Below are 14,975 nucleotides of genomic sequence, written 5' to 3' on the forward strand. Positions count from 1 at the left end.
GGATAATTCCATCATTGTAACTTCTACAAAATCCGATGTTGAACTTTCAAATCTCCTTAATCTAGGACACTGTGAAGAAAACTGTGCTTCAAGTCCCTTCGCGATATCATCTAGCGAATCAGCTGCTTCTTTGGGAGATAGAACAACACAATGTGAGCACACGGACTGTTGAAAAGCTTTTTCACCCCGTAAAAACCCAAAGCACGCCGATCTTCTAGTTTTGACAAAAATTAATGCAGTCCATTCTTTTCGTTCCTCTTTAGCTATTGCCATAGTTCGTTTAAACACAGCTGCATATGACTCATAGTCCATCCAATTTTTTTTTGTGTGTGTGAATGGTTATGCTGGGGACTTTTCCACACTGTTTTTTTTTTTTTTGCGTGTAATCCTTTGTGCCTGCTTCATTACAACAAGCTCAGTTTCGGTTATAGCAATTACACTGACAATTAATAGCAATTATATTGGCACTCCATCATAATATTGCCATCGCCATTGCCGTGAGGCTTCGCCTATATTTAAGTATATGTATGCTATGTGCTTATCCATGCCGTATATGCAGATTATATTGATACACTATTACATCACTAAAGTTGCTCATAGCACGTTTTGCGTTCTGGACTAGATTATTCCTCAGAATTTTAAGAAGGCACCCCGCAAACAAATCTCATGAATTATTGTTCGCACCACATGCCTTTTATCTTAAATCTTCTCGCGCTATTAAATATTAATAGTGCAAAACAATATTTGTGCTCGCCATCTCAAAGCGATCTGATTTCACGGGCGCCACTCTTTACAGGCAGCTCAGTGGCACCTGAGCGATGTCATCCCCACACGCTGCGTTGTCGCTCTTAAGAGTGCCAGAAATTTTGGAACACCGGCATACGTCACGTCTGCGTTTGTCGGACATGCGTACAGTTCGAGCAGTATCCCAAAACTTCCAAGTGCAACGCTGAACCTTGCTATCACAGTCAGCGCTTCGCCCTTTTCAAGCCACTGCTGTTGCTTGCGGGCACAAGCAGCATTGACCAAAGTTGGCCTGAAAGAAGACCAAGCTGGCATCAAAGAGGTTCACTGAAGAGCGGTCCAACAACCCGCCGTGGTTGCTCAGTGGATATGGTGTTGGGCTGCTGAGCACGAGGTCGCGGAATCGAATCCCGGCAGCCGCATTTCGATATGGGCGAAATGCCAAAACACCCGTGTACTTAGATTTAGGTGCACGTTAAAGATCCCCAGGCGATCTAAATTTCCGGAGTCCTCCTCTACGGCGTGCCTCATAATCAGAGAGTGGTTCTGACACGTAAAACCCGATAATCTAATTTTTTAAGAGCGGTCCAAGGTGGAACAACGGTTCTCTTCGAACATGGTTCCCTCAGCACAGCAGCTCGACGATGTACCCAATTAAACCCCAGGCTATCCAGTGACAAACAACCCGGAAAGTGCGTGCAATATCCAAAGAACGCTAATCGCATAAAAATATATTTTGCGGGAACCCTGAGATACAAGCTTGCAATATCAAAGATGTGTGCCTTATGTGAAGCATTCCGCTTTCTCTAGTCCATCCGCTACAATGAGTCAGAGCCGATGGGACAAAAACCAATAGCTAGCAATGCCTGCGACCCTGCAAGGTTTTAGTTTGCAAGCTCAATATTAAGCATCAGTATTTTGTGCTTACAGCGCCATCTCAAGATTTGGGACGTTGCAAAGGTACCAAATTTGGTAACCCCAAACGTCAAATCGCAGTGTTACAAAATAAGAATATGCACAAACAGGTGACAGAAGCAAGCAAAGCAGCAAAATCAGGCATTAAACCAAGCGGTTATCGTGTTCACTCCCCGCTTTGATAAAGTAAGCGATGGGGGCTGGGGGTCAACTCTTTAAGTAATAAAAGCATTACAAAAATTGATGCAGCCAATGAAATTGCAAGGTGGGAGGAGGCACAGGCATATCTAACGATCCGGCTCAAAGACTGCAAGGGCATCCAGCCATAGAGATCAAAACATTATCACAGCACCATAATAGTGTTGAGCAGGTTGAGCTATACATGAGCACACGCATGTGTTCACCTACCGAGAATTGTTTCACATGATGGTGGGACAAATGCGACAGGTCTGCAGCTTGGAGAGCAACTGCATGCTTTGGTGCAGTAAACCTCACTGACACATGCCACGAATAGCGCTTACGGTATCGTGTGTCAAGCATTGTCTATTCGAATGCACAGATGTCTGTGGGTGCATACGAACTTCACGATAACAGGTGCATTGCCCCTTAAAAATTACCCACTCAGAAAAAAAGCAAGATATATTAACTGTCTCTTGCAAACAACAGGTCGCTTAAGAATTCTTGCCTGATCTCGAACGCATGCCTTGTCACCACTCGGAGATAGCTTGAAAAGTCATTTGCACAGGGGGAAGCTGCAAAAGTGGCAATCACAGAAGCGGTGAAGATGATAACATCAAATGCAAACCGTCACAATGCTGCGCTGTGCAGAAATTCCACCTACTTTTGCTCCTCCCGTTGTTTTCGCGTCCAAATGTGAACGAGGCTTAGAGAATCCTTCACCTGGCCCCATTGCAAATTTCGCTTACACACTGGAAGCTGTGAAGGCCGTCTAAGAGGCATTTTACCTAAATAACTTTCGAATCGATTCGTTATTGGAGGTTACAGAAGTAATTAACTATCCTGACACCATGCTTCAAGGGGGTGAACGGACGCCGCTGCCTAGCAGAGGCATACTCTCCCTCTAGTAGCATTTCCAAGCAGTTTTCCTTCCCCGTCTTCACCCGTACCAGAGCTGAGGAACGCACAGCCGGCACAAGCCTAACGTAATTTCTCGTGTCATTGCGAAGTCCTGCAGATCGTGAGTCCTCACGAAGCGGGCCGCTCCCACGTGGGCCTTCCGGAAGTTTTCGCAGCACACAGCACCGTATAATACTTCTGAGCGGACGCAATTGTCAGCATGTCATGTATACGCTACGCTCGTTTGTTAAAAGTGGCTAAACCTAGTGAGGGCACCCTTTAAGAATGTGCATTGAAGTACAAGTTGTTAGCAGGACCACATACTCAAGTGAAGTGGCAGACTCACAATAATTAGATTCCTTGGAAATTGTTGTCGACTCTAACCCTAAAAAGCATGTCCCCTTATACACGTCATGGAGATATTTTTACACGTGCGACGATTTCAGATATGTAATTTGGAGTATGTGGCTAAATTAGCAATTTCAATTATTAGTACCTTTAGCTTGTTCTTGTAAGGTCCCTCACCAGGTCTGGCCATCTTGAGCTGACAAGCACAGTGCATACAGTGTGCGCTAACAACCATGTCTGTTGAGTATTACATCCCTGCGTGCCAGAAAAACAGCTCAAATTTCAAATCAAACGCCGTTGGCCCTTCTCGCGGGCGCCGTGCCCCAGCCGGAGATTACACTTCAAGTGCGTCTAAGATGGCGGTGCCGTGACGTCTCACATCTAGGCCCCTTGATAAAGTGAAAGTAGCGACACTCTCCGCCCCGCAGCGCTTTCCTCCTCGCTTCTCCTCACGCGCCGACTGAGCGCGCTGCGCACGGCACGCTTTTTTCTCCTTGGCTCCCGCGGACGGGAGCATTCAATGGAGGCCTCTGATTTTGGGCCATTTGCACGCCCCAGTGGTACGGAAGATGTTGAAAAATGGTGATAACAGCATCTAGAATGCTGAAGGTAACGTTTATGAGGAGGTTGACTACTTCTTAAAGCCCTACGAATAGAGCATACGATGTAAAAGGAGCTTTGAGGCGAGTTCTAAAATCCAGACATTTTTTTTTTTTTCTGCCACATGATAAGATGCTTTACTTTGTGCATCTGATCTAGTATTGCTTGCGACACATCCCTCTGTGTTTGGCATTTCTTTTTTCTTGCCTGCGCGCGCATGTGCACTGCAGGTACTTGTGACGCGAAGCGCCAACTGATAAGACAAGACGATGCATTGACGGGGAACCACGGAACTGCCTTTATTCTGGTGGCAATCGCTTATATACACTTGATATAATTGACAGCGCCCCCTATACACAACACATTCCCCCTCATTAACAAAAAAAAAGAAAGGAAATAAAATCAATCCACTTTCGCGCACTCACTTCACATCACATGAAACGAACGACGTTCTTACTGTCAGGTAAGCTCGTAGTCTTGATATCGTGCTGGCACTCTTCTTGTTCGTTCCGGCCTGGTGCGAGATGGTGCTGTGGTTGTGGCCAATTGCGATCGAGAATTGTCTTGCTGATCGGGAACCTCTAGAATAGACTCCGTTACTGTGGGCTGTGCACCGTCAGAATGGCTGGCGCTTCCCTCGATGTCTTCTGATCGCGTCATTTCAGATTGATTCTCGATGGTAGTAGGGGCATTTTGCTCCGCCATCTTCCCTATGTGAAGATCCAGGTCGCAGGAAAACCCCGAGGCCGCACTGCAGGCGTTGCGCTGTAACCGCGTCAGCCAGCGCCTGTCCTGTCCCAACTTTACCAATTACTGTTAGTTTTGATGCGTTCCATTTCGTACCGTTTGCCAGCAAAAACGAATTCGTGCCCACTCGTCTCTTCACCTGGATCGGCAAAGAAAACTTGTGTTTCGTCTTTGGTCCGCCTTGCTTTATTTTTACGAAATCTCCTGGCTCAATGGTAGACGCTCTGGCACCTCGTTTTTCATCGGTGTACTTTTTTGTTCGTTGTTGCTGCTCCTTAACGCGCTGTTTCAACTTTTCCATGGCGGCACGCGGCTCCTCGAAAAATTCCCTTTCTGGGAGGCCAACAACATCCAATCTTGTTCTGGGTCTTCTTCCATGCAGTAGGTAAGCCGGTGACGCTCCTGTAATTGCATGTGGGGTGGCCCTGTAAACACCCAGGTAGTCCCAGATTGCCTCCTTCAGTGGTCTTCGTTCCAATGCCGCAACCTGAATATATTCCTTGAGAATTAACGCGGTTGAACCTCTCAATCTGACCATTGCATTGCGGGTAATACAATGTTGCAACACAATGCTGGATTCCCCGATCTCGTAAAAACTGCTCAAAACATGTCGACATAAACTCACGCCCATTGTCAGTCACAATGCTTTTCGGGTACCCTTCTCTCGCAAAAAGTTCCAAAAGCACTTTCACTACTGCCTGTGCAGTGATTGTGGACACAAATGCCACCTCGGGCCACTTGCTGTGGTAATCAATAATAGTGATTGCAAACCTGCACTCCGGAGGGGCTCGCTCCATCGGCCCAACGATGTCGATTCCCAGCTTTTCCCACGGCTTCTCGGGCCACTTTACTGGCTCCAATGGGGCCATTACGGTTTTTGCCGATTTATCTGATGCTTTGCAGATAGCACAATTGCTAACCAGCGATTCCACATCCCTGTCCATTCCGGGCCACCAGTACTGTTCCCTTAACCGTTGTTTGGTCCTTACAATGCCTGGATGTGATTCATGTGCCATCATGACCAGCCTGGAAGTGAGTGTCGATGGGGGAACGACCCGCTCCGCGCGACACAGTAGCCCGTCTATCACCGACAGCTCTTCTTTTATACGAAAAAAAGACCTTAAATGTCCAGCTAAACAGCCCTTTTCCGGCCATCTGGACGTAACATGCTGCGCCACCTCATTTAATAATGAATCATCAGCTGTTTCTGCTTGCAACTCACTCTTAGTGATCATGCTGGAAACCACAGCAACTACTTCCTCCACCGGTTCGTCCTCTGCAGAGGTCAAAGGTAACCTAGAAAGTGCATCCGCAACGACATTGGTGTTCCCCTTTGTGTACTGCACAGTGAAGTTGTATCTCAAAAGTCTAGCACACCAGCGTTCAATACGCAGTGGGTGTTGTGTGCGCGCGAAACCAAGCACGCGTGTTATCGCGTACTGTCTGCGCATGCTCTCTGCCCGGCTATCTCTTATCGGGTAGCCCGTGCTGGCTTTAAAAGACCGCTCGCACGGGCCCACCGCGCGCAGTATGTAACTTGTTGGCTGCCTGCCAAGTAGCAGGAATAAACGTTCTTTCGACGCTACGTCTACGCCGCCCAGTTCTTGGATGCCAGACATGACATATTGGCGACGAGGATGGGATGACCGCCGTACGGAATTCGCAGTGTGAAGAACCTGGCCTCTGTGTAAAAGCTTCCCGCCACGAAGATTTCCCTGCGGTGAAATTCCTGAAACTGGCATCACGGCAGCCGAAACTTCCAAGTGAGTCATGAGTCACATCGGCCACATTGAACCTTTCGACGAGACCACGAGTGACTGGCGCTCGTACGAGGAAAGGTTGAAAGCCTATCTTTTGGTCAACGATGTTCCAGTAGCAAAGAAGGTTCCTGCGTTCCTGAGTCTCATCGGCGCGAAGACCTACGCGCTGCTCAAGTCGCTGACGGCACCGGACGCACCGTCGTCACGAGAGTTTGACAGTCTCCTGAAACTCCTGAGCGATCACCTGGCACCGCAGTCGTCTGTCATCGCAGAGCGTGCTAAATTTTACAAGCGGTCACAGCGAAGCGGTGAGTCCATTACCGAATTTGTCGCGGAACTTCGAAGGCTGGTGCAGAGTTGCGAATTCGGAAGTTTCTTAGATGAAGCGCTCCGGGACTGTTTCGTTTGCGGCCTGCTCCGCGAGGACATTCAGCGTGTGTTGTTCACGGAAGACAAAAAGCTAACCTTCCAAAAGGCCGTAGATAGAGCTCTTGCCATGGAAACTGCAACGATTAGCGCGGCGTTCACGCATAACAGCGCATCCCCGGCGTACGAAGTGAATAAGGTTCGAGGCGAAAAGCAGTCTGTGATGTCGGCAAGCTGCTTCCGTTGCGGGTCACCCAATCACTCTAGCGAAGCATGCCCTCATATCGGCGATACAAGCGTTTGGAGCTCACAGTTCATCAAGGGTGTTTAATGTACGGCATGAGAGTAGTTGTGCCTTCAAAACACCGAGCCTTCTTGCTTGAGGAACTTCATCAGGGTCATCCCGGTATCGTAAGATGCAAAGAACTCGCGAGGAGCTACGTCTGGTGGCCTGGTATCGACGCGGACCTAGAGCAACACGTGAAGAAATGTGAAGAGTGTCAACAGCAACGGAACGAACCAGCACCGGCTCCGCTTCATCCATGGTCATGGCCGACTTCGCCGTGGACCATTCTTCCAACCCCATTTGTGGACAGCAGTGTCACCAAAGCCTGATGATCAGTTCGTAAGACAAACCTGCGGCCCCACAGATAAACGTGCCAATGTTCGCAAGCCCATAAACATGCCAGCGCCTCTCGTTCCCCGGTAGAGTACTTGCGTTCTGTAGGAGTTAGTGTCCTCGAAGCGAATGCCACTGTACGTACTTCTCCGTCGACTACCTGCTGGAGCACAGCTCCCAGTCCATATGCCGAGGCGTCAGTGGTCACTTGTACAGGCAAAGACTCATTGAACATAGCCACCACGCCGCATGATGACAGCATCTCCTTGATCCTGCAAAAGCTCTCCTCGGTGCTCTGATCCCACACGAACTTCTGTCCTTTACGAAGAAGTCGTCGCAGCGGCTCCACCACCTCTGCATAATTGGGAAGAAAATGTGAGTAATAGCCTACGAGCCCAAGGAAAGACCGCAGCGAGACTACATCGGCAGGCGTTTGTGCTTTAATCACAGCATCCACCTTTGACTTGAGTGGGGCAAGACCACTTGCACTCACACGATGACCCAAAAAGGAGAGTTCCTTGACAGCGAACAAGCATTTCTGGTTTAGCTGCAGCCCCGACTCAGCGATCCGATGCAATACCTCGCGAAGGTTACGGTTGTGCTCGTTCTTAGTCTTTCCAAAGACTATGATGTCGTCGATATAAAACATCACGCCCTTGCAGCCTTTCAAGATTTCTTGCATCATTCGCTGAAACACGGCTGGTGCCGATGCGAGGCCAAAACACACTCTGCGGAACCTAGATAAGCCTTCGTGCGTAATAAACGTCGTTAATTCGCGACTATCTTCGGCTAATTCCACTTGATGGTAGGCTACAGTAAGATCCAGTTTCGAGAACCATGCTGCTCCGCTCAGCGCATGCAACAGTTCCTCAGTGTGCGGCAAAGGGAATCCATCAATGACTACTGCTTTGTTCGGCTCGCGTAAATCGACGCATAGACGAATAGTTCCATCCTTCTTCTGCACAACCACTATAGGAGACACCCATTCCGCAGCACTGACCTTTTCTATAATGCCTGCGTCCAATAATCTTGCCAGTTCAGCCGCTACCTTCTCTCGCAGCGTCAGGGGCAAACGTCGAACCTTCGCTGCTACTGGTTTTACATCTGTACGCCGCTTCACAGTTTGTACGAAGTTTTTCGCTAATCCCAACTTATCAGCGAAAAGAAAGGAAAACTCACATAATTCAGGAGGAAGCGACTTGGGGCTGACCGTGATGTGCAAACACTCCAGTGTAGAACCGATGATGTGCAATTGCAGCTGGTGGACCCCATCCAGTCCTAGTAATGCCATGCCTTGGGGAACAACGTAAAATCGAAGGCAAGCCGAGTTGTTCCCGCGTACAACTCTGGCTGTGAACCATCCCAAGACCGGAATTTTCTTCTGTGAAAAATCCCGCAGCGTCGCTGAAGCCGCAGTCAAAGGAAACCTGTTGGCGAACTTGGCTCGATAAACGTGGTCTGGCAAAATAGACACCGACGACCCAGTATCTACCAGCAACTGAAGTGGCTCGTTCTCAATAACGACGTCAACGACCAAAGTCCTTCGTTCCACTTGTCTGACCGCCAGTACAGTGAGCACGTCCTCCTCGCTAGCGCCGTCGTTTCGGACCGTCCGCACGTCCCGCTCTGCCGACCTGCCACATACCGCTCGAAAATGTCCCATTCTGTGGCACTGGGAACAACGTTTCCCCCGTGCTTTGCATTCCTGTGAATTAGCCAGGTGCCTTGTAGAGCCGCACCGGTAACACTTGCGCACCGGCGTCATTGCCGCGTCGCTGTCTGGACTTTTGCCTTGAGATACATGCTGCACTATGTCCGTTTGTGACGACCCTTGGTCATAGATCGCAGCCCCCTCCGCTGCCTGCTCGTACGTCTGTAGCATTTCCACTGCCTCTGCGAGCGTAAGTTGTGACCCCTTCACGAGCAATTTCTGTCGCAGCTCAGTGCTCCGTACTCCGTCAACAACCCTGTCTCGTAGAGCCTCTTCCAAGAATTGCCCGAAGTCGCACGTCTTTGCTAACTGTCGGAGAGCACTGACGTACTCTCGTATCGGCTCGTTCGGCAGTTGCCGACGTAACGTGAATCGACGTCGCTCGACGAGTACGTTGACGGTGCTTGAGAACTGCCGCTCCAATAGGCTCAACGCCTCCGTGTAACTATCCCCTTCACTTGCCTCCGTCCTGTCTTTTCCTGCTGGTTTGCTTGTCTCCGGCCCGGCTTTTGTCGTGTCTGATGTTCGTGCCGGCTGTGGGCCCAATGTGCGAAAAACACGGCGTCCCTCGACCCCAAGACATTGCAGCAGAATGGCCTTTTTTCCGTAGTGGCGGTTGCGCGTCCATCCCCGTCGCTTCAAGAAAATTTGTGAAATCATCGCGCCACTGCTCCCATGGAATTGTCGCATCTCCAGGAGTCTCCAGGAAAGGCGGTAATGGCGGTAGTCCGTACGCTGCCATTTCGTAGGTGACGCCCCTTGGAACAGCACGGAGCCAGGTAAGGGAAAACAGTTCGTCGCTAGCTCGCTAGCTTCGCCGACTGCGCCAGATTGTTGTGACGCGAAGCGCCAACTGATAAGACAAGACGATGCATTGACGGGGAACCACGGAACTGCCTTTATTCTGGTGGCAATCGCTTATATACACTTGATATAATTGACAGCGCCCCCTATACACAACAGTAGTATATTAAGCACGCCTACTTATAATGAAATAGTCGACAGCGCACCGCCCGTCGATGTGTTTGTCCTTTTAGTGTCAAATTAGCTTTCCCGCTGTGGCCTCTAAACTGAATGGGACGGTTGCGCAATTTAAGTGCGAGCGAGCGTGCGCGATCATGTGAACACCCCTTGCACATTGCCTGCATCCGTGAGAAAACCACACAATAATCGTCACCCACTCATGCGTGCGTGGCAGCCAAATTCAAAGCAAATTCAACACCTGAGAAAACGCAATGTGGGCTAACTAGCGCTCATCACCCGCGATACCACGGGTATACATGCCATTAATTTTTTTCAGGGTCTGCATTCTTTATACCTAAGTTTACGCACACATCGATGTAAGCTGGAAAGAAACCATGAAAGAAACCAAGCTGGAAGAAAGCAGCCGTCTCGATATTCAGTAAAACGCAACGGAGCCAACGATCACGAAAAGTGCGACCTAGAGGCTGTATCTTCGCACATAATTGTTCCCAGCGGAAAGCAGAACCGATAGTGCTGCATTTCCGACTGAATAACAGTAGACGACGTGCGAGGTGATGGGGTGCCAGCAGAATATTCAGCGTACTGAGGACAACACCACTTTATGCAGCGTACAAAATATTTGCTGCAAAAATGCTGATGAGCAGGCCTGAATAAAAATAAATGCAGGAATTCCACCGGAGTTGTCCAAGATGCGTAAGCCTGCCCACAATTTCAGTTAGCCCACCCCGAAACTTCAAGTTGGCCAGCACGAAAATTTAAATTATTTTATTTATTTATTCAATACTACGTGGACTCAGCCAACCAGGGTGGCCAATACAAATAAGGCAGCAAAAACAAAAAGAAACAGCACAAATGTTAGTTCCCAGTCTAATCACTTGTTTCAGTAAGGCTATTCCAATCACACATGGTGCTTGGAAAATAAGAAAACTTAAACAGGTCAGTGCGAGCAAAATACGGCAATAGCGCGCCTTTTGTTGGTGTCGGGTGAGCCTGCTGGTTAAAGGTGATAAATACAGTGATAGATCTAGAGCTAGTTTGTTATTCAAAAGTTGGGAAATTCTCATCTAACTTTTTGCCTTCGTGCCTGCAACAGTGGCATGCCGTTAGACTGCAATAAATTAGATGGCGAGTCTGACGCGGAAAATTTGTTAAATATAGACCTTACAGCCTTTCTTTGAATATGTACAATACTATCCACGTTACATTTTTTAGTATATGGGCCCAATATAAATCACGCATATTCTAGTTTTGGTCGCACAAGAGTAGTGTAGCAGAGGAGTTTGACGTTAGTAGGAGCAGTTTTATGTTTATGTTTCGGGACACATAGCTTGCGGAAGGCAGATGAGCAAACATTATCATATGAAGATTCCAAGATAGGCTAGAAGTCAGTGTCACACCGAGATATTTGTAGCAACTTGCAATGGTAAAGACCCTAATGAGTAAGCATATGAAAGGCGATTTTTTTGAGTTGCTCGAAGGCCGACACATTTGCTCATGTTTAGTGATTTGGTGATGTTCCCCATTGTATACATCATTCGTGTATATTACCTAGACTAGTGTTGAGGTCGTTGTAATCGTTAGTGCAAATAATTTCTATAAACAAAACACAATCATCTGTAAATAACCAAATTTCTACACCAGGTTTTACATCAATATTTCTAATATACAACAGAAAGAGAAGGGCCTAGCACAATACCCTGTGGTACATCAGCAGCAGCAGCCTCGCTACGCCCACTGCAGGGCAAAGACCTCTCCCATACTTCTCCAACTACCTTCGTCTTGTGCTAATTGTGGCCATGTTGTCCTGCAAACTTCTTAATCTCATCCGCCCACCTAGCTTTCTGCCGCCCCCTTCTACGCTTCCCTTCCCTTGGAATCCAGTACGTAACCCCTAATGACCATCCGTTATATTCCCTCCCGATTACATGTCCTGCCCGCGCCCATTTCTTTTTCTTGATTTCAACTAAGATGTCATTAACTCGCGTTTGTTCCCTCACGCAATCTCTCTTCTTATCCCTTAATGTTACACCCATCATTCTTTCCATACCTCGTTGCGTCGTCAATTTAAGTAGAACCCTTTTCGTAAGCCTCCAGGTTTCTGCATCGTAGGTGAGTGCTGCTAAGACACAGCTGTTATACACTTTTCTCTTGAGGGATAATGGCAACCTACTGTTCATGATCTGAGAATGCCTGTCAAATGCACTCCAGCCCATTCTTATTCTTCTGATTATTTCAGCCTCATGATCCGGGTCTGCGGTCGACAATACCTGCCCCAAGTAGATGTGCACCCTCACCACTTCCAGAGCTTCGCTACCTATTGAAAACCGATGTTCTCTTGTACCATCACATTACACCAGTTTGCCCATGCTCAAATTTCAAGTTGGCCCACTTCCGAATTTCAGTTCGCCAACCCCAAAATTTAGGCTGGCTCACCCCAAAATTTAATTGTCCCACTCCCAAATTTAGGCTGGCCAACCCCCACATCTAAATTCGCTCATTGGCAAATTTCAAGTTGGCCCAACCCCAACATTTAAGTTGGCCCACACCAAAATTTCAGTTTGCCTCCCCCACATTTCAGTTGGCCACCCCTACTATAGGCTTGCAAGTGCCTTTTTATGGAGCCCTACGTATTCCTATGGGAATTCTCTCTGATAAACTTTATTTGGTTTCGATTGTTCCGCATCACCTAAAAGCTTCCAACCATCTGAATTTACGCTGCTATAACAATTAATGTAAATTCGCAAATTATGCATTTTTGTGCAAATACAAGACATTACACTTTCCACATCATGGGCTGGGGTACTCACTAAAGAATGCTAACACATTAAAAATTCAGCATTAGGAGACGCTTTCATAGGAGCAATAAGGCGCCTTACCTCGCAAACAACTGTTCTTTGTCGGAACAAAGTTCTTTCGGCCTATGTTGTACAGCCACTACTTCTTGCGCAAGCCATCATGATCTGCTTGTGGTACCATAAAAACTGCATAAGCATCTTCAGACTTTGTGCTGCAGTTATATGCGGTACAGCACAGCATAGCGCTAGCACAACACTGCAGGAAACACAGCATGCAACATTCATTGCACCAAGCCAGCCAAGCTAAGGAGAAAAATGGCGCCAACAAAAAAGAAAAACACAAGCAAAATGCAATACCTGCGCATTCCCAAGGGCAATGGCAAGGAGGCCAATCGTTGTGCAGAAAAATTGGTGCAAAACCGTCTCTTGCGGAAGGGGCACGCAAGAGGTCACATGGCGGTGGCAGAGCTCAGAGTGGCGGTACTTTTATTTTATCTTTATTTATTTCAACATACTGCAGGTCTTATGACCCAAGCAGAACTTTAATCTCACAGTAACATTCAAATTATGAAGGGACTTTAGTCTCACAGTAACGAATGACCGAGTATTCAAGGCAACATCAGTTATTTGCTTAACCTGTTGCTTCTATAGACGAATTAAAGTTTACAGAAATAAAACATACAAACCAGATGTCTGCATGTTTGTTTGACTTTGTGCCGTAGCAAGAAAAATCTAGTAGTACTTCAGTTTCATCTGCTAGTTTCCATGCTTGCATGCAGAAAACAAAACTACCTAATTTTCTACTACCATGTTCCAATGCTGCGATCATGCTCTTTCAACCTCTCACGTCTGCCTCAGTGCTCGCGACTATGGAAGTGACTTGTACAGCTAATCAGGTGTTCTTGCACAGAGCGCGCAAAATCATCCGCTGCCAGAAACGAGACAAATGCAACAGCTCACGTGCGAGACCATCACCCAAAGTGCACCACACAGGAGAAAACATGAGAGAAAAAAAGAGGGCAGAACCCGTGATGCATTTGTCACACAATACTCCGGTATGGGAGAATGCAGGGAAGGAATTTCGCTTGGGGAGACTAGATGGGGAATGTGGAGAGAGTGTCTATGTTGGCGGTGACGCTCGCCTCCTGAAATTATGGGTTCGCGGCAATTCAAATATTTCTATCTCTGCTATTAATGAATTAATTTGAGATATTATTGCAGTGGAACACTCCATACAAGGCGCATAACTTCCAGCGCATAAGCAAAATTTGCCATGTGGCCTGGTGAGGGGTCCTTTAGAAAACTCTCCCTTCAGCACAGCATTACGATGCATGCTCAAGGACACAGGTACTGACATAGCATTCACGAAAATGCAGCTGAAAGAATGCAACACCTGGGACGTAAAGGCCATTACAGTTGACTGCCTTTATAACGATAAGCTTGAGGCCTCCAAGTCAGTTGTTATACAGATAACTGCGTTGTAAAGGCCGGATGTCGCACTACTCGCAGTAGAAGCAGAACAAAATATTCCTTCGTCAAACAGGCGATATCATTGTAGAGGTGTTCAACTGTATTGCAATAATTTTGCTGCTTGTTTGGTTTATCGCGAAATTAAGTGCAGGAAGCATCCCGAACAACTGCAAAACAACCTTGCCTGAAAATAGAGTGGTGTAGTGAATGGAAAATGAAGCTCAAAGTGTCAAAAAGCAGTGTCGTTAGGTTTACAAAAAGAAAAAGCAGCCTCTGCTTATAGATTACTGCGTGGAACAGACACTGCTACGTGTTACGGAATATTCGTACCTAGGGTTTCTCATTAACAGCACACTTTCCTGGAATTATCATGTTCATAATATATCAGCAAAAGCCAGTCACATGTTAAACTTTCTACATAATTTCAGGAAAGCACCTTCTGTTCTTAAAAAAACTCTCTACTTGTCAAATGTATGCCCAATTTTGGAATAAGCCTGCACCGCGTCGGACCCAGCAACTAAAGTAAATATCGATGAACTGGAGCGCATCCACAAACGTGCCGCCCAGTTTGTGACGGCAATTACACCTTCACCAGAAGCTCAAGCAAAATTGTCAACGCATTGGGATGGCCATTACTGTCATCAAAGCGTAAATATCTCAGCTTATGTCTCTTGAACATATTAAACGACAAAACAGGGATCGATAAATGCAACTACCTACAGTCACCTAGCTATATCTTATCACGAAGGGACCATCCTTTGAAAGTATGCGAGGATGTGTCGAACAAACGTGTTTGGAAATGCATTTTTTTCTAAAACAATACATGAGTGGAACAGCCT

At 47.3% G+C, this 14,975-nt stretch overlaps 1 protein-coding gene across 1 annotated transcript; it reads left to right on the forward strand.

The window, feature by feature from the left end:
* The first annotated feature begins 6,201 nt into the window (after window positions 1-6,201).
* LOC139050145 (uncharacterized) lies at window positions 6,202-6,888 on the forward strand. The gene has a single exon (XM_070526362.1). It carries the CDS (start codon window positions 6,202-6,204, stop codon window positions 6,886-6,888), a length of 687 nt encoding a protein of 228 aa, XP_070382463.1.
* The last annotated feature ends 8,087 nt before the right edge of the window (window positions 6,889-14,975 follow it).

Source organism: Dermacentor albipictus, chromosome 9 (genome assembly GCF_038994185.2).
Source record: "Dermacentor albipictus isolate Rhodes 1998 colony chromosome 9, USDA_Dalb.pri_finalv2, whole genome shotgun sequence".
In the NCBI taxonomy this organism is placed as follows: domain Eukaryota; kingdom Metazoa; phylum Arthropoda; class Arachnida; order Ixodida; family Ixodidae; genus Dermacentor; species Dermacentor albipictus.

Coding starts and splice junctions, on each gene's coding strand:
- LOC139050145 (XM_070526362.1), top strand. CDS start 6,202: ATGAGTCACATCGGCCACATTGAACCTTTCGACGAGACCACGAGTGAC.